Genomic DNA, 21946 nt, shown 5'->3' on the forward strand with positions numbered 1-21946 from the left:
AGATTGCTAATTAGCAAGCTTTCATTAAACAAGCTAATTAATTCCAGAGATTGTATTTTTAACCCCTAATTGGCTGGTTTGTTAGCAAACTGCTGGATGACTTTGAGGCAAGGATGGAGAACAGACCAAGGAAGAACCAGTTCTGGTCCAAATCTGGATAAAGGGATTTGAATTTATGCTCGGCTCCACAAGAGAAGATTTTCTAAACCGAAGCGTTCCCTAGAACCACAAGAGAGCGGAGGCTTTTGACCATTTCAGATGATTTTCAACATCTGAAAGACACAAGATGATTCCAACAAACACACACTCGTTCCCTCCAAGTGTGAGCTCTCTGTGGGCATTAGGGGTGGGGACAGAACCCTCCACTCTGCCTACAGAGGATTCCTAGATGTTTAATTAAATATGGATATAAGTTACAGACCTTGTGGATTCTTTTGACTTATTTTGAGATACATTTTATTTTTCGTTGTGAAAGGAGGAGCCAATTTGCCTTTGACTAGAGCACGATGTCAGACACACTGGAAAACAGCGTGCAGGAACATTTTGTCCTTGGATTACATTTAACACAAATGGGACCAGAAACGTGGAGGGGCGGCATCAAGAGTTTGAGTGAAACATGAAGCAGAAGCCTGTAAATGTGGAGCGGTTTGAAAGAAAAAGGAACTCAAAAACTTGGTTTCACCGTCAAGGAAAAACGGATGACGTAGTTCTTCCATTTATTTGTTGACCTGTACAAAAACTACAACCCTTCACTTCCTCTGATGTCCTCCGATCACTAAACCAGAACCACCGGCCAGTGAAGCAGATTGATAAGGTCTTTCCACATCTGGCCCGGTTATTTATTCTTCTAGGCTTCGGTTGTTGTTTACAGTGCGGTGTTGGGAATGGGAATAACAGGAGAGGGAAAGTCTTTCATCAGACATCCGTCATCTCGTCTTCTGCCTCATCTCCCTCCGTTTCACCTTCCGCTTCACCCTCGTCGTCCTCTTCCTCCTCTGATGTCACATCCAGCTCATCCGTCTGGGAGACGCACTTAATGCAGGAGCACACGAACAGGTAGTTCTCTCTGGAAGGAGAACGTCAGCAGTCACGGTTCAACAGCTGAATTCAACAGTCCTCAAGCAAGGTGTGATGATTGACAGTGCAATTAACAGCCCATGTGTCACTGTCGGTGTGCAAGCTGACAATTATCACACAGTAAAAATAAATTGAAATTACATTTAAAAATTCCCTCTGTTTAGGTGGGTAGTAGTTATATAATGCAGTCAGACCTAGTGTTTGTTCCTCAGTCCTTTTTACTGATCCAGAGGGGACATCAGAACCTGCGTCCCTTTCACATATCTGATTCCAGTGATCAGAGATGCTTACCTCAGAATTTTGTGCCTGCTGTGACGGCTTCGCTCCCGCTGACAGCAGTCCAAGTAACTGATGCAGATCTCCTGGAATTCAGGAAAACCATTGGACTGGCTGACGTTACTCAACAGGGAACGAGTCCCCACTGAATTACTGCTGCAGTGATCATCAAATGCTTAAAGGCGGAAGAATAAAACTGTCAATTTAAATGTATTTTGGACTGGGTTTTACCAACATGTAATGTTCTTTCTATCAAGCTACACTTCAAGATGAATCTTATTGAATTAAAAACGATGATATTAAGGCCATTATAAATCGAACAGAATTATTTATACTTGTACATCTACAACAATCAATCACTAACTTTAATGGCAATGGTGCTAGCCTGCTAAGAGATGATTTAAATACATAATTCTCAGATTTTAAATGCTCATTGCAAACCCAAAGCAGTAAATCTGTATTTTTTTACAATGCAGAACAATAAATTTACTGGTTTTACTGGAACAAAGGCTTAATTAATGGATTATGATTGGACCTGGGTTATAAAGAATATCGCCTAAATTATTTAAGACAAGACAATTAAGTAAAAACATGATAAAACAGTGACATTCATCTTTGACCACCAAAATCATACTTGCGTTTGTGAACTTTTGAACCAAATCTGATTAATTGAAGCTTGCTCCCATGTTATGTTCCATAGGATTCAGACAAGCCTAAAAAAAAGACTAAAAATAGAGGCAGCATTGATGTATTTTCCAAAAGGACAAAACATTGGTTTATTCCCCTCCTTTAGGAGACCATTATGTTCTTCCCTCTTTCTATTGTTGAAATGTTGCTGTACAGAAAAGTGCTGCCATCTGAGGGAGCTGTGCTCTGAAAGTAGCTCCAGCGACATTGCTACACCATGCACATGTGAGGCTTCTCAATCTTCCCGACAGCCTGACAAACCCGCTTCAATCCTCAAAGCCTCAGCCTCCTAATGCTCTCTGACAAGGGGGAACACAAAGCTACACTGGGATGTTCCATCCCATCCATCCAAGACCAGGACTAATCAGCCCAAACCCATGCATGTCAGCTGACCTCTCCTGGGCTGATGTCACTGAGGGTACTGAGCTGGAGCAGGAAATTGTTGTTGGGAAAGGACACCTCAGCGTTGGGAATGCAGCTGTGGTTACCTACGGAGACGAAAGACGCATCAATGGAAATGGATTCGGAGCTGTTGAGGTCACAGCTGAACATCGACGGCACTCACATGAGCTTTGAAGCAGAAAAAGTCCAGAGCCCTCACAGTTTAGAAAGTCTCCCGTTTCTGCACAGAGATGACAAAAAAAATGACCGACCTCCTTGATCAGGGCACAGTTTAACGCATGAATTCAGACAATGTGAAACACTGAGTGATATATAATGAGTCTAAAACAAATCTATTCAGTGGAGGCAACAATTATTTACTGTAATATAACTGCAAAGCAGAGATAAAACTCGACCTTTCTCAATGTCCTTATATAACTGGTCGATAAAAGAGTCCAACTGCTCCCTCTGCTGGGCGGGAAGCTGCAGCGCATCGCAGGCGTGGACCCACTGACTGAGGGAACTGAAAAAAAGAACAAATGGGAGCATTAAGAAGGACAGAGACATCAGAAATGAAGAGAAATAAGATGGAGAGCTCAGGACAGGAGAAAGTTTACCTTGTGCCGATGCCTTGTCCATTGGTTCCCACAAGAGCAAACAGTGAGAGGAACCCAGCTGGTACAAACCACTGCAACAAAAATACCCATTTATTGAAAGGACACATGAAAAGAATGGCCTTATACGTATGATGATGACAGGAAACAACTCAGAAATCAACCACTTTAAAACAAATAGAATTTATTTGTGTTTTATTTGGGACATCACGTTGTAAATGTCTGACAGGGAAGATAAAATTACACACTGGATATCATTTTAGAGGTCACAGCTTTTCTCTTACCCGACTGAGATCGTCATCATAAAGTGCTGCTTTGAAAAGGTTGTGTAACAAGGCCAGCTGCCCCTGGATGAAGAAGAAAATGATGACAACGGCATAGAGGGAATAAGGACTCCACCAGGGGGAGCGGCAATGCCAGGATTTGCTCACGGAGCTGCAGAAACATTCACACGGACACAACTCAAACAAACACGACCTGATGACAAACTTACTTTGAACTGTTCCCCGAGGAGTTTATGAGCCATCTCCTCCTCCTCATTGGCTGCCCGGCTGCAGAAGCGTGAAAAGAGCTTCTGCCAGTGCTCTTTGTCTTTGGCCTCGGTGACATAAACAAGGTTCAGCAGAAGCATCGCCACAGTCTGCTCGTCTCGGACGCTCGTTAGAACTCCTGTAGAGTTTCCAACTGAATCAAAGCTGAACTCGAGTCAGTTCAGCGCCTCACCTGTTTGACGGCAGCGACCATTCTGGCCATCAGCATGATGCTGGAGGTCTCGGGGGGGTAATGCATACTCCTGAAGAGAAGGGGTGGTTTTCACCGGAGTGAATCAAAACTTAATGATAAAAAGCAGCTCTCCTCATCCATAAAGGATGTCTCACCTCCACGCATCCTTGAGCTTGTTGACAGGGTGGTCTGGATCTTCCTGTGAGGCCCCCAAACACAGAACTCGATGATATTGATCTGCCGCAGCTTGTCGACATTCACTGCTGCAGTACATCACCTGGGGAGGATGGTTTGGATCAAATACAGACATCATTAATGCATGCAAAGAGGCCACAACAGGTAGAAATGATTAAAGCTAATATTTACAACCAAAAGATACAGCAGGAAAGGCCTGTTGATACGTGGGCGAGGCTGCAAATACTAACCGAACTGTCTATTTTTCATTAAAAAGGAGGAAGTGATCAACAGCTAGACTCCAAAAGTCAATGTTTCAGCAAAATGATGGATTTTTTTTAAGCAGAATAATTCCATTTCCAGAGGATTATTATCACTAATGAGGCAGATGAGAGGTGAGTCTATCAATGTGAGACCAAATTTTAAGGCTGGAAAAGGAGGATTTCACGAGGTTGAAAAGGTCTGGAAGAACACCAAAAAAAGACTTGAATCTCAACTCAGTATTTTGACACATTCCCAATAAGAAAGGATGAAAAGTTCTGGATGATGAGGTGCAAATGAATGAGAACATGGTGGTCAAAGTCAGATTTCAGTCCATTAATGTGTTGAATGGAGACAAGATGCTAAAAGGGTGTCTTCACTACAGACCTAACTGGAGGAGACTAACAGCATCTAGAGGCTGATTCCAGTGATGGCTCTAAAGGTCTGGGCTGACCTGACACTGAGGGCAGCATTGGTGCAGCTCTGGACGAACGCAGCAAAGCTCAGGATGAGGAAGGCTGAGTCCAGGGATGCCGCTGAGTCTCCTCGCATTCTCTTCTGCCGTCTCCAGAGCACGCAGGCAGTATTCACAGGCTGGAGGCAGGAGACAGCAAAGGTGAATATGTAACATCTCTGGAAATGGATCCAGCAACATTTCAGAACAAAGGTCCAATCAATGTTATGTAAGCAACAGTATTTATATCGCTGCAGTGACATTAGCAGCATGTACCTCTATATTTATACAAAGAATTCCACAGGAACTGTGCAGAGACCAGGGGCCGCTCAATAAAAATTGTGTCTCCCTTCCTGAAGCTCCTTTTGGCAAAGAGACCTTTACCCTAAAAGATGAACAACAGAATGTGCATCAATCTCCAGACTGTTGGCAAAATAAGAGTAATTAACCAATAACCATGTACTAAATAATGGATTAGAATATGTATAGAATATACAATTTGTCTCTTGGCACTAAAAATGGAATTAAACTCACAGCAGCTCAAGTCATGAATATCTGCTCTGGGAAACCTTTAATCCCTGATTATTCATAGAAACTTTTATTCACAAATTCAAACCAGATTAGCTAACTTCTAGAATCAATGTTTTAATGCAGTTGGGGATGGCAGAGACTGATACATTTTTAATTTCTTCCTATTTTCTTAAGAATAAAATTTCTCTAGAGTCAATGTTTTATATGTTCTCTAGTTTTAAATTCCCCTCCCTGACTTTCTTCACTCATTTAGACCCGGGTTACTAGATGAATAAGAGGCCATATAATAAGTAAAGTTTAAAAGAAAAAAGTGAAGCTAAAATCCTAAAAGTGCTGATTTTGGAGATTACTAATCCCAGTTTATCCAGTAGTGTCCCCACAGATCCTGAATCTTTCAACCCACAGCCAGGATGTCTCACTCTGACAGCAGCTTCATCTACCTCAACTTATTAACGTGATCAAATCTATCGTCCCGTTCTCACCTTTATGTTGTCTATAAATCTCACTTCTACGCAGCCGGCAACTTTATCTGGGTCCACGCAGAAGGAAAACATGTCATCCAGGTGGGCGGCCATGTTTTCACCGACCTTTTACCTTTCACCCCTGACCCAGCATTTTAATGCTGTTTCGAACCTACAGCGACCCCTGTTGGCAGACGGTTGAACTACAGCCTAAACGGACTCGGCTACAAATTCTCGTTTCTTAGTGGACACAACAGCCAAATTAGTCCGTTTCATACCGAAAATAATCCTTCACAGATATGTGTGATAGAAATGAACAAACATAGAATTATGATTTGTGCACTTTTATTTAATATATACCAATATAATCATTATATATTATTTTACATAGTTTGACTTCCAAACATTTGAAAATAAGTATTGCCTTTAAAAATGCTAACAACCTATTAATAGATGGTGATTTTATACAAAACGAGCAATGGAACAAGGAATACAATAATTGTCTAAGGAAGAGTCAGTGTGGAATAAAATACTTTTACAAACAAGTTACTAGATTAAAATGCCAAGATGCATTTTAAAATACTGTCACATTTTTGTGGAAAGTCATTTCATGGCTGCCAAATACTAGTTAAAACAGTATGTAAATAAGTTTACATCTACAATAGTACGGTCTCTGCAGTACAGTACAGCCACTAATGGTGGCAATCTTGTTGTTTCAGTGCACAAAATAACTCTGAGAATTGTTATTGCATGTTTTCCTCTTTGAGACGTCCTCAAAGCTTATTTAATCATAATAAAACCAGAGAAAACCCTGACTAAATAAGTGCTAATTTATTGCAATCACATCAGTATCAGCATGACAATGGATCATAGTAAATACCTGACTACGGAAACTGTAAATTGTAAAAAAAAAAAAAAAAAAAACTAAATACCATTTTTAGGTGGGTGTGGTCTCCAGTTTGGCCACAAGAGGGCAGAAACCACGCAACGTTGTACGTTTCTGCAGAAGATTTATGGCACAAACAGAAAAATATATTTCCTGAAAAATAAATGTGCCCGCTGTTTTCCAGTTGGTTCAAACAAAAACTCGGGATGTGATGCAACTGCACATTCATATGTCAAGTTTAAGTAGGTTCCAATTCAGTCACCTGACTCTAGGGTTGGCAAACACTGTCATGGTTGATTGTTAAAGTTCAAATATATTATTAAGCATTGCATCATAAATTAGATAGGATCATAAAGGTATAATGATAAAAACTGATTTAAAAGGGATTTGTTGTTATTTCTATGTACAAGGCTTCATCCTTACACAGAAACAACTTCCATATTTGATAACATTTTCACTGGGATTCATACTATAAAATACCTTGTTGGTACTGATATATGGTTATGGATCATTGCTTCCCACTGTAGCCTCGTCCTCCTGTCCCCTCTGCTCCTCGTCCTCACCACAAACATTAATCACAAACCCTTGTTGTAGGTCACTGACTTGCATTCGGTTGCCACGGCGATCTCAGGCTCTAGGCGAGAAACCTCAATCTGAAAAAAATCAAAGGTAAAAATGTCAGCATCCCTTTGAGCTTCAAAGACCTTAAATTTTTACTCAGGCATCAGATGAGGCAGAGCTGGGTTTAAACTTGTGCTCAGTAGGTAAATTGTGCATTTTAAGTGGTGTGTAATTAATTTAATTAGTGTTTTCCGCAGCTGCTCGCTGGGCTGTCTGGGCGTGAAGCTGCGGCAGAATCTTCAGATCGATGCCTCACTGTACCTCAGACATCTGGGGGAAGAGGCTGATGGCGACAGGCAGTGAGAGGCTGAAGGTCAGCAGGCACACAAAGCTGTGGATGGGCAGCATCAACCTGCGGTTCCTCTGCAGGAAGCTCAGCCTGCACCAACAAAGATGGCGTTAAAAAAGGAAAGCGTGAACCTTCTGTGTGAATCAGGACGACTGCGGGTTATTTTGGGATGCTGAGAAAAGCATCGTATTTGTATTTCAGGGGAGCTATTTCCTACAATTAGTGGGTGGAAGAATCTGTCCAAATGTGTGGGGAAGTTTCAGTTCGAGGTTTAGTGATTCACAGAAATGCTGTCTTCTTATTATTCCATTGTTTTGGCACCTTGAGCCACATCATGTGCATAGATAAACAGAAAATGAGAGCAAAGGACACTTTTACGTGATTTAATTAGATGCAAAAGACATCATTCATATATTTAAATTATGTCATATTAAAGCTTCAGAGAAAGTTTAAAAGTTAGAGGCTGTCAATAGCAAGGTCAGTTTAGCTGCACCTGTCCATCATATTCAGCTACATACTTAAGATATGCTAATACATTAGCTTAGCCGATGTCATCCAACAGATGAGTTTTTTCAGCTTTTACAAGTTTATGGAGAAAATTACAAACCTTTCTAGGTAGGACATAATGATGGTGGGCAGCACAAAGATGGGCATCGGCAGAACCACGCGTGTGAAGGCCGTCTCCATGATGGCCTGGGGGGAGAAGTGAAAGAACATTGTGCACACGCCTCGGTAAATCAGATTTAATTCTTCTTTTATGACAGCAGATGGGCGCTGACACACATGAGCTGAGCCGAAAATGATGCCCCGTCAGCCCCCCCATCACACTTTTAAAGCCAGGATAAAGTGCTCACATGTCTCGCTGCAACTTTTGAGGATCCCACCACGTTGCCATTGTTGTCCATCACGTCAATCCCCTCGGAGAGCTCGCTGTGTCTCATCAAGGCCACGTTACAGATGTTGGCGGTCGCTGCGGATTCAGAAAACAGCAGTTTGTGCAGAGTAAATATGAGGACAAGAGGACGCTATCTTGTCGTGCAACAAGCTGACCGGCCGACCCTCTGGAACCCACCTACAGCTGGGAAGGGGACAAATCTCTGTATGATGGTTCTGCTGGCAGGGCTCAACTTGTTGGCATTCTTAATCAGAACGTTCAGCCCCACCTATCAAACACACACAGGTAGACTTATGGAAACGTATCTTTAAAATCCCGAGTCAGAAAGAAAAGCTGCCATGATTACGGTGCTGCAGCAATAATGTTGGACGGAGCTCACTCACAGCTATAGAAACAGCGCTGGTGACGGCTCCTGCGTAACCCTGAAGAAACTTAGATGTAGGTGTCGGCTAAAGGGGGATAGAAACCCTGCATCAGATCTCGTTCCCGCAGTGAAGAAATCAGGTCAAAGACTTTCAGAAGGACCTGTCATCCTTGCGGAACCCCTCAGTGAAAGAACTTCACATTGAGAGATAAGCAGGGTCTTTACCTTCGTGGCATTGCGGTTGGCGTAGTTCACACAGGCGTTGTGACTCTGGTTCAACCACTGAGGGAACAACAGAAACCACAAAAGACTGAAGAAATGACTCAGAGGAAGATGCCAGCCCGGATGGTGGGATCAGGGAGAGCATGGACACAATCCAGGCATGGGTTTACTCTACCTGCCATATAATGGTGGAGAGCACTGTCTGGTTTGGGAGGAGAAGCCCGATGACCTGAATGAGACCGGGAATAAGAGCTTATTTTGGGACAAAATAAGTCCAAAGTCTCATTTCATTCATCTCCAAACGAGACTGTGCAGATGGAGATCTGAGAACAATGCATCGGTTACATGTACGATGTCTGTGTGCGACTTACAATCGGGGTTCCGAACGGTACGTAACCTGCGTGAGAAATGACTTTCAGTGCTGAAATGCTGACAGATGATTGGGTTTTTGTCTCGAAGATCTTCATCAGAGGTCGTACCTGACATTCGAAATGGCATGAAGATCTTCTCTCCGGTGTCGGGATGAATGATGGCCTGTGTGCAGAGAGCGTGACATCGTCCTCATGCGTTCCGGAGCCCGGAGGCTTCAGAGTGTGGGGGTGCGGCTGACCTTAGCGAGCCTTCACTTACCTGCTTGATCTTCTGGGCCTCCCACAACTGCACAGGTGGGCACCAGAAGTAGAAGATGTACAGGTAATCTTAACTGTAACCCACTGGTGCATGTCATGTCACACTCTGTGATATCAGCATCAGTACTGACCTGATGACTGGAGACACCAGGAGGAAGCGTACCGTGTTTGTAGTCATCGAGTAGCTGGATGCAGTCTTTCAGTTGTTTCTGTGTACAAGGAAAATATACCATATCTGACAGTGCACAACATTTTAATGTGTTATTTAAGGATTGTTATTTAAAGGTTTTTGAGGAAAGTACCCCAATTACATATTTTGCATCATCACGTATGCTGCCCTCTATAGGTGGTAAACTGGTACTGCAATTGTGTTATCACGCCAGACTGGGACGGCGTGCACGGAGCTGCAGCAGCTGGTTTGTTCCTTCCCTGCGACCTACAGATGTCCGTGAACCCCGCGAGGTATTTTTAATGAGCCCAGCTCACCACAGAAAGAGCAAGAGAGGTTTCACTCTTTGCTTTAATAAAACCTGACGACTGATGTGATGAAAGCCTACATAATGGAAGCATTCTGACCAGTACCTAAACAAATTGAAGTTTTACTCATTCTTATATTTATTACAGAATATTTACTGCACCATACGTGTTTACCTCAGACACAAACAGGGTCCTGGGATCGATGATATCTACGAAGTGTCTCAGGCGACCGAGGAACGAACCCTGTAAGAGACAACATAACACTGAGATGCTGCAGAAAGAGCAGAGGAGACATCATCAGTTCCCCTTTAAACCGATGCTCAACAATAGTTTGTGAATTTAGAGCCGCTAAATATACAGATACATTTAAAAAAAATAACACTCCTATATTTGCAAACATGCTGAGGATGCAGATATTGTGGAACCCACTGAAAGGTTTTAGCATCATTGGACAGTAATGCTTTAGTAACTATTCACCATGGCAACCCACAACACACTCACGATGGAGTGTGTGAATGGTGACTTGAGAGGCGAGCAGAACACAACGCTCCTTTACTCACAGCGGACGATTGGAGTCGAGGATGGAGGCTAATGACTGGGACTCAGACGGGTGTTTCTTTTAATCTTATTTTATTAGGAATGAAACAATTGATGTTGATAAGTGAGTCTCAACAATTCACAACTACTTTAACTACTACATTAAATAATTAACTATGTTAAGTTCGGTTTAGGTCCCAGTTAAAGGTCTAATATGTGTTCTATGCATAATTTTATTATCTTTGTTAATATTGGGTCCTGCCAATTCCCTCAAAGCATCTATGGGGGGGGGGGGGGGTTAAAGGTGATCAGTCTGGATTTGGCTGTAAAAATGCACTAAATGCTTCTGTTCTCTGTTGACAAAGATTCAAAAATCCTCTAACAAGCACATTCCTCTGAGTGGAAGTGCGGAACCCCTCTCTTCTGCCCCCTTCGCAGTCTTCATCAGTATGCCAACGGCATGTGTGCCAACACTGAAAACACTCCGGAGCGGTTTGATGCCAAAAGTCTCTCTGACAGCCCAGATGGATGGAAACATGGCCACTTCTATCAGATGGTTTTGGACGTTTACCACTAACGAAGGGCTGAAAATAAGCAATAAAAACGGCCTTACGGTTTTATTTATCCGCTTGGCGATAGCAGAAAGGAAGGGAATTGAGAGATTCTGCCCCGTCTCGGCTGTTCTACTCCTCTGACAGGTCCGTATGTGCTGCAGTGCTGTTTTATAAGACCAGGGTAGACACGGGATCTGTGTGAGGAGCCCGCTTTAATTATGCATGAGCCTCATCTCCCAGGAGAGAACACAACAAGGGCAGGAGAGAGGGGGGAAAGAAGCACGGCAGGAAGCACGAACAGCCAGATTCATGCTGATTCCAGGACTGGCCTAATTTTGATGAAAAGAGCTGAAAGGATTGCAGCACCTTGGGCAACCCGGCGGGAATTTCAGGTTGCAGACGAGTAAAAAAAACAAAACAAAAGACGTTGTCAGAGTCAGACTCCATATTATGAAGAGTGGATCCCAGAGATTTAGTGTTTTGGTTTGTACGTGACTGATTATTTCCAAAATATGTGTTGCCTTTTTCTTTGTCTTGCACTGAATTTGAGGCTGCAGTTCTAACTGTATCGTTTCTATCTTGTTTGACAGGGTCATCTCGGACCCGGCCTGACCCCACGTAAAAGCCAGTTATAAAACCAAAATATAGCTGAGATAGTTTACTTATATCCTAATCTGCATATGGACTCTGCACCGTGCAGGAACACCCGGTTAATATTAACCGATTCCGCCTGGGTTTCAGTGGCAGTAACTCAAAGTTAATGCACCATCCCAGCAGGTGTGAAGGTCACCTGTCAAGGCTGGGCTGTAAATTCATTTCCAGGGACGTGAAATTGAGTGATTGGTTTCAGTCAATCTGGAGCGGCGCATTCATCTCAGTCACACTCGCGTCCGCAGGAAGCGTCTTGTGCAAGACAAGTTTCACTTTGCTTCTGGAAAAAGGGAAACTTGCTTTGGTTTCATTTTGGCCGAGAAAAAACAAAAGTCCCAGATTTGCCTGATTTCATTCCGAGACGAGAGCTCTTCACTTGATTTTATTGTTTTAAACAAAAAAGCAAAACACGTTCAAAGTAATCGTCAGTGCAATAAAGTGCAAAGTAAAGAGCATGTTCAAAAGTTTGTGATTAAAATGGAGTTTGCAGTGTAACATCACTGTCACTATCTTGGTTCCTCATCTCTGATAATAAACAACATGTCACGACGCGTAACACCAGAAAGTCCAAACTAACGCGGACCCACTGGGAAATAAGCGAAAGTTGGTCCAGATTTGCAACAAAACAAAGAGAGCTCGTATCAAAGCAACTTTGCAGGGAAGTAACAGCATCCGCGGTGGAGCGAAGGGCGGAGGATGGAGCTGTTTTCAGCCCCGAACGCCTTTAAAATGCCAACAATGCAGCGGAGGACGGACAAGACTCACCTGGTCGTAACGTGGTCTTCCGAGCTGGAAACCAGGACACGCTGCAGATTCCGCCATGACACCCAAGTATTTATTTATTAATGAACTGAATCATGAACGAATTTCCAACTACACTCAAGCCAACTCGCGGAGCAACCAGCCGCGGGGGCTGCCGGGACATGTAGTCTTCTCTGTTCCATTAACACTGGCAAAGTTGAAGCGCATGACTACACATCCCAAATAATCGATAAGGCGAAAGCTATTGCGTAACTGTACCCATTGATCTTGGAGGGAGATAACAGCTGATGCCTCTAAAGGTGTCCGAGTTGCCCGATTCATCAACATGTGAGGAGGTGGGGCCCAAAGAAAGGCGTCATGATGCTGCTGCTATGGGGCTCCTTCCATAACAACGGGACAATGAACAACCTGCAGCAAATAGACGAGATCTCCATCATCGCTGCACTATTTTTTATTACGTTCTGGCCACATTTGATACGGATGAGAGACTAATAAATGTTCTTTGTTCTGTATTAGAAACATGAACCTTCTGTCTGTGTCTGTTGCAGGATTACATATAACTGTCTTAGTGAAAGAGGTGAAAACTGATCACATCTATTAATTTAATTAGTGCCATAAACTTTAACTGTTAGCATCATATTTACACAGAAAGTTATTTATTATATGTTTACTGCACATATGAAACAGGTTTCTGTTCCTAAAATGTTATCATCAATTGTCGGAGGCGGTGTAAAGCTGACATTTTTAGGTATTTTAGGGACCAAAATTAGAAGAAATAAATGTTTACCATTGAGGCAATGGTGTTTTTTATTTGGTGGAATAAAGTCCATCTGATTTGAGGGCCAGTGAGCATGTGGGAGAAAATGCAGCAGGCTGCAACATGCAGCATGTGAGCTGGGCAGAAACGCAGATCGGTGCTGAACCAGCAAGTTTCCATGTGCAGTAAACAGCGTCACCTAGCGGAGAGAGGTGGCTACAACTGAAGAAATCCATAGATCATATAAAGATAGTTAGTCGTCTATGTGTATAAAATATCCCATGCATCATGCAACATGACAGGATTCATTCTCTGCAGCCATTGAGGTCAGATCAGACAATCCAACGATGAAAGGTCCTTTCTTTCACAATGGGCACTTTATTTGTATCATGTTACAGTTCTGTGGTCACATAAAGCATCTTCTGTGGGCATATATCATAATCACAAAGACATTTAATTTAAATAAATGATTGTTACTTTTACTGCAACTATTTTATTGCATGGATAGAAGTTATAATAAAAATTAGATTCAATAAAATAGAAATTATATTTTGATGAAAACAATATTTTCTAGGTACTAAGATAGAAAATAGAGAAGAATCCAACTATGGGTCACCAGCTTTCCCTCTTAACCCACATTCAAATTGCATTATTATTTGACATGTGGAGTTTTCCTAAAAGTTTAAAACATACAAATTAGGTCAGTTTAACCTTTGCAAATGTGGGATTTCCCGACAACACTGTGGGCTGTAATCTTGGAGTGACTTGAATTGACATATTTTGCCAAGAATTATTCACATAAAAACCTCAAATTCACTCTGGATCTATTTAATTTTTCATCTAGCTTGTGTTTAATTTCTACAATGAAAGCAGTTTGAAGCAGCTGACTATCTTAAATGACTCTAGCAAGCGTGAGTAAAGTAATCTCTGGCATCTTCTGTGATAGAAGCTCATAAAGTGCTCTACTATGTGTTTTCTGCCAAGTAATGAATTAACCTGCATGCATTCAATAACAAGGCAGTTTCAGCCGAGAGTCGGAGTCCATCACCGTGGAAACACTGCGTCAGTGCAATCATTTGTGTCTGCTGCGCACTTGAAGCAGGGTCGGCGTCTGCTCCATGATCCGCAGTAAAAGATTATCAATGTAGTCCTCCAGGTCCCGAACCTGGGACTTGACCTTTCTCAGCTCTGCCTCGCACTTTTGCAGCTGCGCCTCCTGCTGCTCGGAGGCGCCTGCTGCTTCTGCATGTCCATCTCCTGCTGCAGGAGCAGGGAGATCAGCTCCATGTTGGTCAGGTGCTGGTACTGGGCCGACCGGTCCTCGGTCACCTCCTGAAAAAGCGCAGGTGTTGCTAAATGTTAGAAATCTGAATGGGTTGATCTTGACTGAGGCGGTTCAATGATGATATTTTATGGTTTCTTCAACAAAATCCAACCAAATCACCTTCTTGATCCATGAAAAACTGTAGAACATTTCAGTCTGTTGCATCAGAAGAACAATTCCATCTTTCTAAAAGCAGATAACTCTAATCTGGGCCAAAGAACTGGGTCATTAAGTGGAGTCAGCAAGTCAGCATATCTCCTTCCGATGTTGAATAAAAGCCCAACAGGGAGCTGCCAACCAGAATAAAGCATCTGCAGTTGTGTTGGGCATACCTGAATCTTCTGAGGCTCTGCTGTAACCTGCTGTGCGCTCCATCCTGGAGCGATGGTAGACTTTAGCTTCTCCAGAACTGAGCGACTCTCCTTCTTCTCTGACTGGCCGGAGGTTAACGGCTTCACTGGATGAGTTCTGTGAAAAGGTCAGTACAGGGACTGTGTGGTAAAACATGGCAGAATTTCCACTCACTCAGCCGAACTTCTTGACTCGAGCGGCGATGGATCAGAGGTTTCAGCGAGAAATTTGGTTAAAAATGATTATTTATTTAAATAAAACAATAAACATCAATAAACCATGAAAACCCTGTATTCAATTATTTTCCACAATATATCAGTGATCTATGTCCAGCTTATTTTAAAGCAAGAAATAAGCAAAAGCTTTGGTTTGTTTCTATTGATGGTGTTGCTAACTGCTAACTATAGCTAAAAGCTATAGGAACTGCAACAAAAAGTTTTTGAATTGCAACTGCAGAGCAATTTGATGCGTGACTGAAGCATCCATATTTCCAAAGTGGCCTTTAGGTAACATACTATTCTCTGAGGAGAGAAATTGCAGTTTTAAAAAAAATCAGGATCTAATTCAGACACAACTGTGTGGCGGAACAAGAATAAAACCGTACATGTCACTGAAAAGCTGACTCATGAGATGTGCGGCATAAATGTGAAGCAACACCAAGAGCGACGCAGCAGGTATCATCCAGCCAGTGTGCAAAATGGGAAACAAACAACCTGAAATCATAAATGCAAACAAGCCAGCCAGCAAATAAAGAAAAAAAACCGATGTGGAACTCTCAGCTATGCTCTGTTCTAGTTCGTCTTGAAACAACCTGCATGTCCCAGTGTTGAGGGGTCTCACCTGCTCTCCAGATGAGGCAGGTTGCTAGCTGGCTGTGTCTCCTCAGGCAAAAGTGAGGGCAGTGCATCAACCAGGGACTGGTCAGTGTTGGAGGTGGAGGTGGTGAAGGAGGAGGAGGAGGAGGAGGAAGAGGAGGAGGAGGTGGGAGCTACTGTCAGAGCAGTGCGAGCTTCAGCACTGGGCCCTGAGGGATGCAAGGTTGGGCCAAAGGGATGGGCGGGGTGGGGCTCGGAGGAGATGGTGGGAGATATATTTTCTGGTTCTGTCTTTGAAGGGGTTTTCCTAGGTGGTGCTACTTTAGCGTGGAGGTCCTCGAAACTGACTTGAGAGAATTTGGAGGAGTTTTCGATCGACGGTGGAGGCGATTTTGAACGGGACTCCGTGTCTGGATGGGCCTGCGCTTCGTCAACATGATCTCCATGCAGATCTGACTGATTTTTACACGCCAGTATCGAGGACAGCGCTGACTTCACAGGCTGGTAGGACAACGGCCCCTCATTGGCCCCTGAAATACTTTGAACAAGGGACAGCAATTGTTCAAATCCGCCATCGTCCCTGTTGTTTTGGCTGCTGGGGCTGCTGCTGCTGCTCTGCCGGGACACTCGTTTTGGTCTAATACGTGCACTGATCACTCCAGGGAATAATCCAGCTGGGTTAGGCGGGCTGGGTTTTTCTTGTAGGTTTCCATTGTCGTCAAAGTCGACAGGCGTCTTCTTAAAATCAGCAAATAATCCTCCTGTATCAGCTCCTAAATCAAGAGCTGGGGAACAGGATCCTTGATTTGGTGGTTTCACACTACCAACTTCACACTGACAAGATTGGCAACCCAGTGAGCCTTTGCACCGTTTGTTCATCAGTGTGGTTATTTCAAAAGAAGAGTTCATCCCTGTTATGTAGGTGTCCTTCAAAGTAAACACCTCGGGAAGTGCTTCTGCTTTACCAGAACCTTTCAGTGTCAGTTTTGGAGGAGTCTCTCCACAATTTCTCACGCTTTTGAGGATGTCAGCCGCCTCTGTCTGAGAGGAACTCTCTGAATCAGCAAGGCTGGAATCACAATTCCTCACATTCATGTTCAAATCTCCCAGGTTCATGGAGAAGGAACCATTGTTTGTGGGCGTGGCTCCAAGAGGAGAAGCTTCTGCTTCCTCCATTTGTGGAGCTGGAACATCTAGCACCTTTAAACTTGGTTTTGAGGGAAGAGATGACAAGTTGAGGAGATCTTTAACAGGCAACACACTGTCAAGAAGCTTTCTGGAGGCTGAACTGACGGATGTGATCTTACTTTTTGTTTCTTCAGCATTGATGGATAAATGATGGGTGCTGACTTTAGCTTGTCGGTAGTTCCCTAAACAAGCACGTCCATAGAGATCTTGTTCAAACAACATCCCGCCCAAACAATCTCTGTTATCTTCCAAAGGTTCGTACCTGAACTTTTGAAGCTTTTCTTCAGACATGGGCACAGGTGAGGTGATATCGGTGGAAGGCTGGGAGGTACAGCTGATGTCCGACGCTTCGCTGCTCGTGTGAGAGTCTGGGAAAGTGTGGTGGTCACCTTCTTTCCCACGATGCCGTGAGGCCACGCCGGTCTGCGAGAGGAGGAAGGCTTCTTTGTGGACTGCTAATTCTTGACCTCTGTGCAACCAGCCATCTGAGCACATTTCATTCACCGGAGCTCTCACAGGTTTCCTTGGAGGCAAAGGTGGAGGCTCCTCATCAAACGTTTGCAGCTCTTGTGCATCGTTAAATATGAAGGAACCACAGCCGTGAGATGAAACTGGACTAGTGCTTGACTGTTTCGGAGGAAGACTTGCTTTTGGAGAATTGAGACGGCTGGATGCAAAGGCTTCGAACGAGTCTTCATATACTCCTGTGCAATCTGACAAGGACTGTAAGCCCTTGGAGGGGTCCAATGGACCTGGCGTGAGCAGCTGGGCGGGGAGCGATATCTGTCCAGCTATAGGTCTGGGGCGCTCCCTCTTTATGTTTGCATTAGCATCGTGAGCAGGGCTAGCTGTGCAGGGCAGAGCTGTGTGATTAAAGGGGGAGTTAGAGGGTAAAAAAGGAGGAGACCTCTGGGATTCTTCAGCTAGAAGCTCCTCAAAAAAGGGGTTATGGTGCAAGTTTGGAGGGAAACTGTTCAAAGGTGGGACTGGGTTTATTGAGGGAGAAAGATGATTGTCATCTGATGAGAAAATACTAGAGGGGGAGGTAGAGGGAGGGGAGCACAGAGGTGGCACGGGGGAGCGAGGAGGGATGGGAGGGGGTACATCTGAGCTGCTTTCTACCTTAGGAGAAAACTCCAGCCTGTAGAGGAAAATAGCGCATAATAACTTAGCTTAGTTCATAATGTGCTAGGTTACCAAAAGGGGAATGTATACAGACAGACAGTAACCAGAATATGAGTGATATTGTGGAATTTTGTTTGCTAGAAGAGCAGAGTAACAGCAGCTGATGTAAAACTGTTCAAATGACGTGAAGAGTAACAGAAATTGAAGCAGAAACCATAAAGCAAATTTGCAAAAATAATCAAGCAAATGCTTCTCTATGAGTCATGCGCAGAATGAGTTTCTGCGCATGATGCAAGATCGTTTTAATAAATGATGACGAGTTTTCATCTTTAATGGAACTCTTGGAAAACTGAAATGGTGAAGTAAAGCATGAGTGTGTAGCATGAACTAACGATACAGCATGAATCCAAAATGGAGAAATCAAAGTAATTTCAAAGTAGCAGGCATAAGGGTCACTTCAAGATTACCGAATGAAGACGGGCCTTCGGAGCGTCTAATGTTTTACATTCAACAGCGTAGATCCCAGGGGTGAACAGGGATGCTCCAAACTCACCTTGGCTTGTTTTGGGAGTCACCAGAACCAAACCAGCCTCTGAGCCTCCTGTCAGACAAGGAAGGAGCCTGGTTCAGGTCTGATTTAGCTGGGAGGGACTCACACCTTCCTGTGGAGAACAGCATCTTTCTGGGTTTCTTTCCTTTGTCTGGAGAACCTGCAGTAGAGGACACAGCTGGGGTCGCTCCCTGCACAGGCTGAGACCCCGTCCGAGCCGGAGGAGATAAGGAAAGAGGGTCTTTCTCTTCCTCCTTTTCTTCCTTCTTCACCTTGTCAAAGGACCAGCGTCTGCCCTCAGCAAACGACCCTCTGTCCTCACTCCTCTTGGTGAGGTTCTGAAGAGATCGTGAGAGCGGGGTGCACTTCTCCAGCAGGACCAGTTTGCATGGATGGGCTGCAGAGCCCCTTGGAGTGGAGGGCTCCGAGTCGTACACGTGGCTCCCATTTATGCAGACGGAAGACTTGGACTGGGTCATGCTCGCGCCTTTCAGAGACTCCATTGCAGGATTTGCTCGAGAAAAGGATGTTTTGATTTTGCTTGCCTCGTCACTGAAGGCCCGTTTGTGTGTAAGAACATTTGTGGTGTGCTGGCTGGTCAGAACTGTTGGAAGAAGAAAATTAGCCTCGTTATCTGCCAGCACACATGACAGATGGCGTTCTGGCCTAAACTCACCTTTTTTAGCCAAATCTGTCTCTCCATAAAGAGCATCCACTCTCACTTTGGTGGAGTAGATGGGCGAGCTGGGTGGGTCCGACAGCAGATCCAGACTGGGAGGAGGCTGATCACTGGCCACTGAAAATCCGCTCCCCTCTGAAGCCAGCGATGCACATGATCTGGTGTCAGATGACTTGCGCAGTTTGCCTTTCAGAAACTCTTTCATCTTGCTCTTCTTCTCCTCTGTTATCTCCGCATCTGGTGGCTCCAGGGCGCCTCCACCCACTTCTCCCAACGGTTGCCCCAGGGATCCCGAGAGGGCGGCGTATCGTCCTGGCAGGATAGCCGAAGAAGACTCCACGTCCCCCCTCTTCCTGCCCGTGACCCGGTCCTTGAGCTTGCCAAAAACGGAGCGGGGCTTGTCCTTTATGGTGAGGTCAAACATGCTGGCCGTCATGTTGTTGCGAGTGAACTGCACCGTCACCTGCAGACCTCCACGTTCCTTCTCCTTTCTTCCAGACTTTGAGTTAAGCTTGAACCATCTAAAGCCAGAAAAATGACAAAATGAGCTCACAACCCACCCTGATTTCCTCTGATCAACAATTTCCTCATATCCCTCAGTAACAATAATACCGTATAAGGGACTGATACCCGAAACAAATCGATTTCCACGCTTCACAGCAGGAAATCACACCCATTAACATAATTCATGACATGAGGATTATGCTACCCTCCATCTCTTCCTGCCTCCTAAATCCTTTAAGTGGAGAAACGAACGTTCTTTAGAGCCAAAACTAACAGCGGGAGTTCGCTGAGGAATGAAAGACAGACGGGTTGTGTTGCTCATGGAAGAGTTTCACGTTTCACTTGTGAATCACCTGTGGCACAGCTCTAAGCACAACCAGGTGCATCACATTCAGAGCTGCAGAAATTGTAAGAATATTCAACAAGAACACGTCTGCAGTCGCTATCAAGAGTTATCTGGCCTCCTCTGCTCTTCTCACTTATTTAAAAGAGGGGATGGAAAATGTGACTTTTTAGTGAGTAACATGATTTGGAATATAACGAAATACAGTCAGCAAGATTAAATATTGCACTGATAAGAATAAGTCACTAAATACGTTATAGTTTCAGGAAAATGTCTCAGGAAATCCCAATTATGCATTTTAGCAGCTTCTTTTCCAGGTCGCTGCTGCTTTTGGAATCTTTTACAGGCAGGAATTAATGTAGGTTTAAGGTTTAGTGCAGCTCTACACTTCTGCTATTTATTCTCCCAGCTGTTAAATAATGAATACTGAGTGCCTGGAAGACAGTTTTCTTTTCTTTTTTTTAATCTGAAACTGCCGCCTTGTATCATCAGTGATAATATTCTTGGTAGAATGTTTATTTATTCATTGTATAATATGTATCAAGCACCTCTCCAAAAACCTGCTGCACAGCTTTACACGTGTTATAAGTAACGTACTCATCTCGAGGACACATCCCCTCCTGAAATATCCTATCAAGAGGGATGATGGCTTGTCCCAGAAACACGTCCAGTCCGATCAGAACCCGGTGCATGACTGTCAGCACCAGGTCCGCGCTGCCCGCTGGGTAGGCGTCCCGGCCACCGTCCTCCAGGATGCCCGGAAGCAGCTCGAAAGAACACTCCTCGTTCCACTCGGGCACCTCCACCTTCTCCACCAGCCCGGTCGTGTACTTTTCCTTTCCCACCTGGATGATGGTGTAGAGGTATCGGCTGCCATGCTTGCCCTTGGTTCGGAGTCCTCTAGCGCGGAGGACGGTGACATTGACGTGGGTGGGCACCCACCTCTGGTCATCGTCCAGATCAATCAGGGACATCATCTTGGACGGCTTCACGATGACGCAGGCGGATTAACGGTCCTTTTTCCCCCACCTCAGCGCCCGACAGAAGACATAATGTCCCCGCCCGCCTTTAGTTTGTGCGCTGCTGAAAAACGCACCTCTGCACTGTCTCCAAAGTCGCCTGGTGCGTCTCAGCGAGTTTAAAGCTCCCCGGAAAGCAGCCCGACTAGACCCGTGATCAGCTGGAAGCTTTTCCAAAATTCAATCAATACAAACCAAGTTAGGCGAAGTGCGCGTTTTAGTCCTCCGCCGCATCAGTCTGCACGGTGTCCCAAATCTGTTCATCGTGCTCAGGCCCGCCCTCCTCCCGAGCCAGAACAGCAGGCCCGCATACGAGAGGGCTCAGCTACCCCTCGCTGCAGCAGAATTAAAGAGGAATACGCAACCCAAACAGTCAGAACCGCACACACCCCTGCAGGCTGCAGATGTCCAGTCAGCAAGCGTGACATCAACGCATCATCGGAACTCTTCGTGAAAAGCCAGTTTACGGAACTTCAACACGCCCTCCTTTTAACTCCGGCCAGCTGGGGTATTATTAATAACCGGTAGCCCGGTCGTTGAAATAATTTAGAAGTTAAATTAATTTTGTGTTGCACCGCCATCTAGTGGACACCCATAATAGATCGGTGATTATTTTTGGAAATCTGCTTCCAATTTCCACAAAACCAGAAAAGTAATGGATCAGAAAATGTAATTTAGCTCTCAAAAATGAAGCTTTTTCTTCCACTTACAGTAAAGATTTTTTGTTCCAGATTGTAATTCTTAAGGAAAAGATAGATAAATAGA

The 21946-nt window shown here is 44.3% G+C and overlaps 3 protein-coding genes and 1 long non-coding RNA gene across 5 annotated transcripts; 1 reads left to right on the top strand and 3 right to left on the bottom strand.

Annotated features, from left to right (window-relative positions):
• Window positions 1-672: 672 nt before the first annotated feature.
• On the bottom strand, window positions 673-5804 carry smyd5 (SMYD family member 5). Its single transcript, XM_057043255.1, has 13 exons — window positions 5661-5804; window positions 4924-5032; window positions 4648-4787; window positions 3914-4035; window positions 3759-3828; window positions 3529-3633; window positions 3320-3382; window positions 3039-3109; window positions 2838-2944; window positions 2606-2662; window positions 2434-2528; window positions 1369-1439; window positions 673-1066 (listed from the first exon to the last, which is right to left on the bottom strand). Exons 1-13 carry the CDS (start codon window positions 5751-5753, stop codon window positions 916-918), a joined length of 1254 nt encoding a protein of 417 aa, XP_056899235.1. The 5' UTR covers window positions 5754-5804; the 3' UTR covers window positions 673-915.
• A 163-nt stretch (window positions 5805-5967) lies between these two features.
• Window positions 5968-12878, bottom strand: sfxn5b (sideroflexin 5b). Of its 2 annotated transcripts, none has more exons than XM_057043256.1 (14): window positions 12530-12878; window positions 10197-10265; window positions 9677-9754; window positions 9547-9573; window positions 9396-9450; window positions 9288-9313; window positions 9092-9145; window positions 8920-8976; window positions 8714-8779; window positions 8508-8598; window positions 8290-8405; window positions 8043-8128; window positions 7408-7525; window positions 5968-7178 (listed from the first exon to the last, which is right to left on the bottom strand). In XM_057043256.1, the coding sequence occupies exons 1-14, from the start codon at window positions 12584-12586 to the stop codon at window positions 7101-7103; spliced, it is 978 nt and encodes a 325-aa protein (XP_056899236.1). In that variant the 5' UTR covers window positions 12587-12878; the 3' UTR covers window positions 5968-7100. The 2 variants fall into 2 exon arrangements, with proteins under 2 accessions (XP_056899236.1, XP_056899237.1); XM_057043257.1 differs by lacking the exon at window positions 12530-12878 and adding an exon at window positions 11173-11277.
• Window positions 10656-13051, top strand: LOC130531309 (uncharacterized). The gene is made up of 2 exons (XR_008952066.1): window positions 10656-11257; window positions 11704-13051. It is a non-coding gene; the product is annotated as an uncharacterized LOC130531309 (long non-coding RNA).
• Window positions 13052-13641: 590 nt separating this feature from the next.
• Window positions 13642-21696, bottom strand: LOC130531404 (rab11 family-interacting protein 1). The gene is given in 7 exon segments (XM_057043410.1): window positions 13642-14516; window positions 14519-14615; window positions 14940-15075; window positions 15799-18102; window positions 18640-19240; window positions 19313-19836; window positions 20760-21696. Coding segments are annotated over 7 exon segments (4203 nt in total). The 5' UTR covers window positions 21140-21696; the 3' UTR covers window positions 13642-14355.
• Window positions 21697-21946: the final 250 nt, after the last annotated feature.

The sequence above is a fragment of the Takifugu flavidus genome, chromosome 9 (assembly GCF_003711565.1).
Source record: "Takifugu flavidus isolate HTHZ2018 chromosome 9, ASM371156v2, whole genome shotgun sequence".
Taxonomy (NCBI): Eukaryota; Metazoa; Chordata; class Actinopteri; order Tetraodontiformes; family Tetraodontidae; genus Takifugu; species Takifugu flavidus.

Bases quoted from the DNA above. Each gene is read 5' to 3' on its own strand.
- smyd5 (XM_057043255.1), bottom strand. From the start codon at position 5,753: ATGGCCGCCCACCTGGATGACATGTTTTCCTTCTGCGTGGACCCAGAT. The intron at 3,383-3,528 runs GTAAGTTTGTCA...TTCTTCATCCAG, and splicing joins TCCTCGGGGAACAGTTCAAA to GGGCAGCTGGCCTTGTTACA. The intron at 1,067-1,368 runs GTAAGCATCTCT...TTCTCCTTCCAG, and splicing joins AGCAGGCACAAAATTCTGAG to AGAGAACTACCTGTTCGTGT.
- sfxn5b (XM_057043256.1), bottom strand. From the start codon at position 12,586: ATGGCGGAATCTGCAGCGTGTCCTGGTTTCCAGCTCGGAAGACCACGT. The intron at 9,451-9,546 runs GTAAGTGAAGGC...CTCTGCACACAG, and splicing joins AGGCCCAGAAGATCAAGCAG to GCCATCATTCATCCCGACAC. The intron at 8,977-9,091 runs GTAGAGTAAACC...TTGTTCCCTCAG, and splicing joins TCTCCACCATTATATGGCAG to TGGTTGAACCAGAGTCACAA.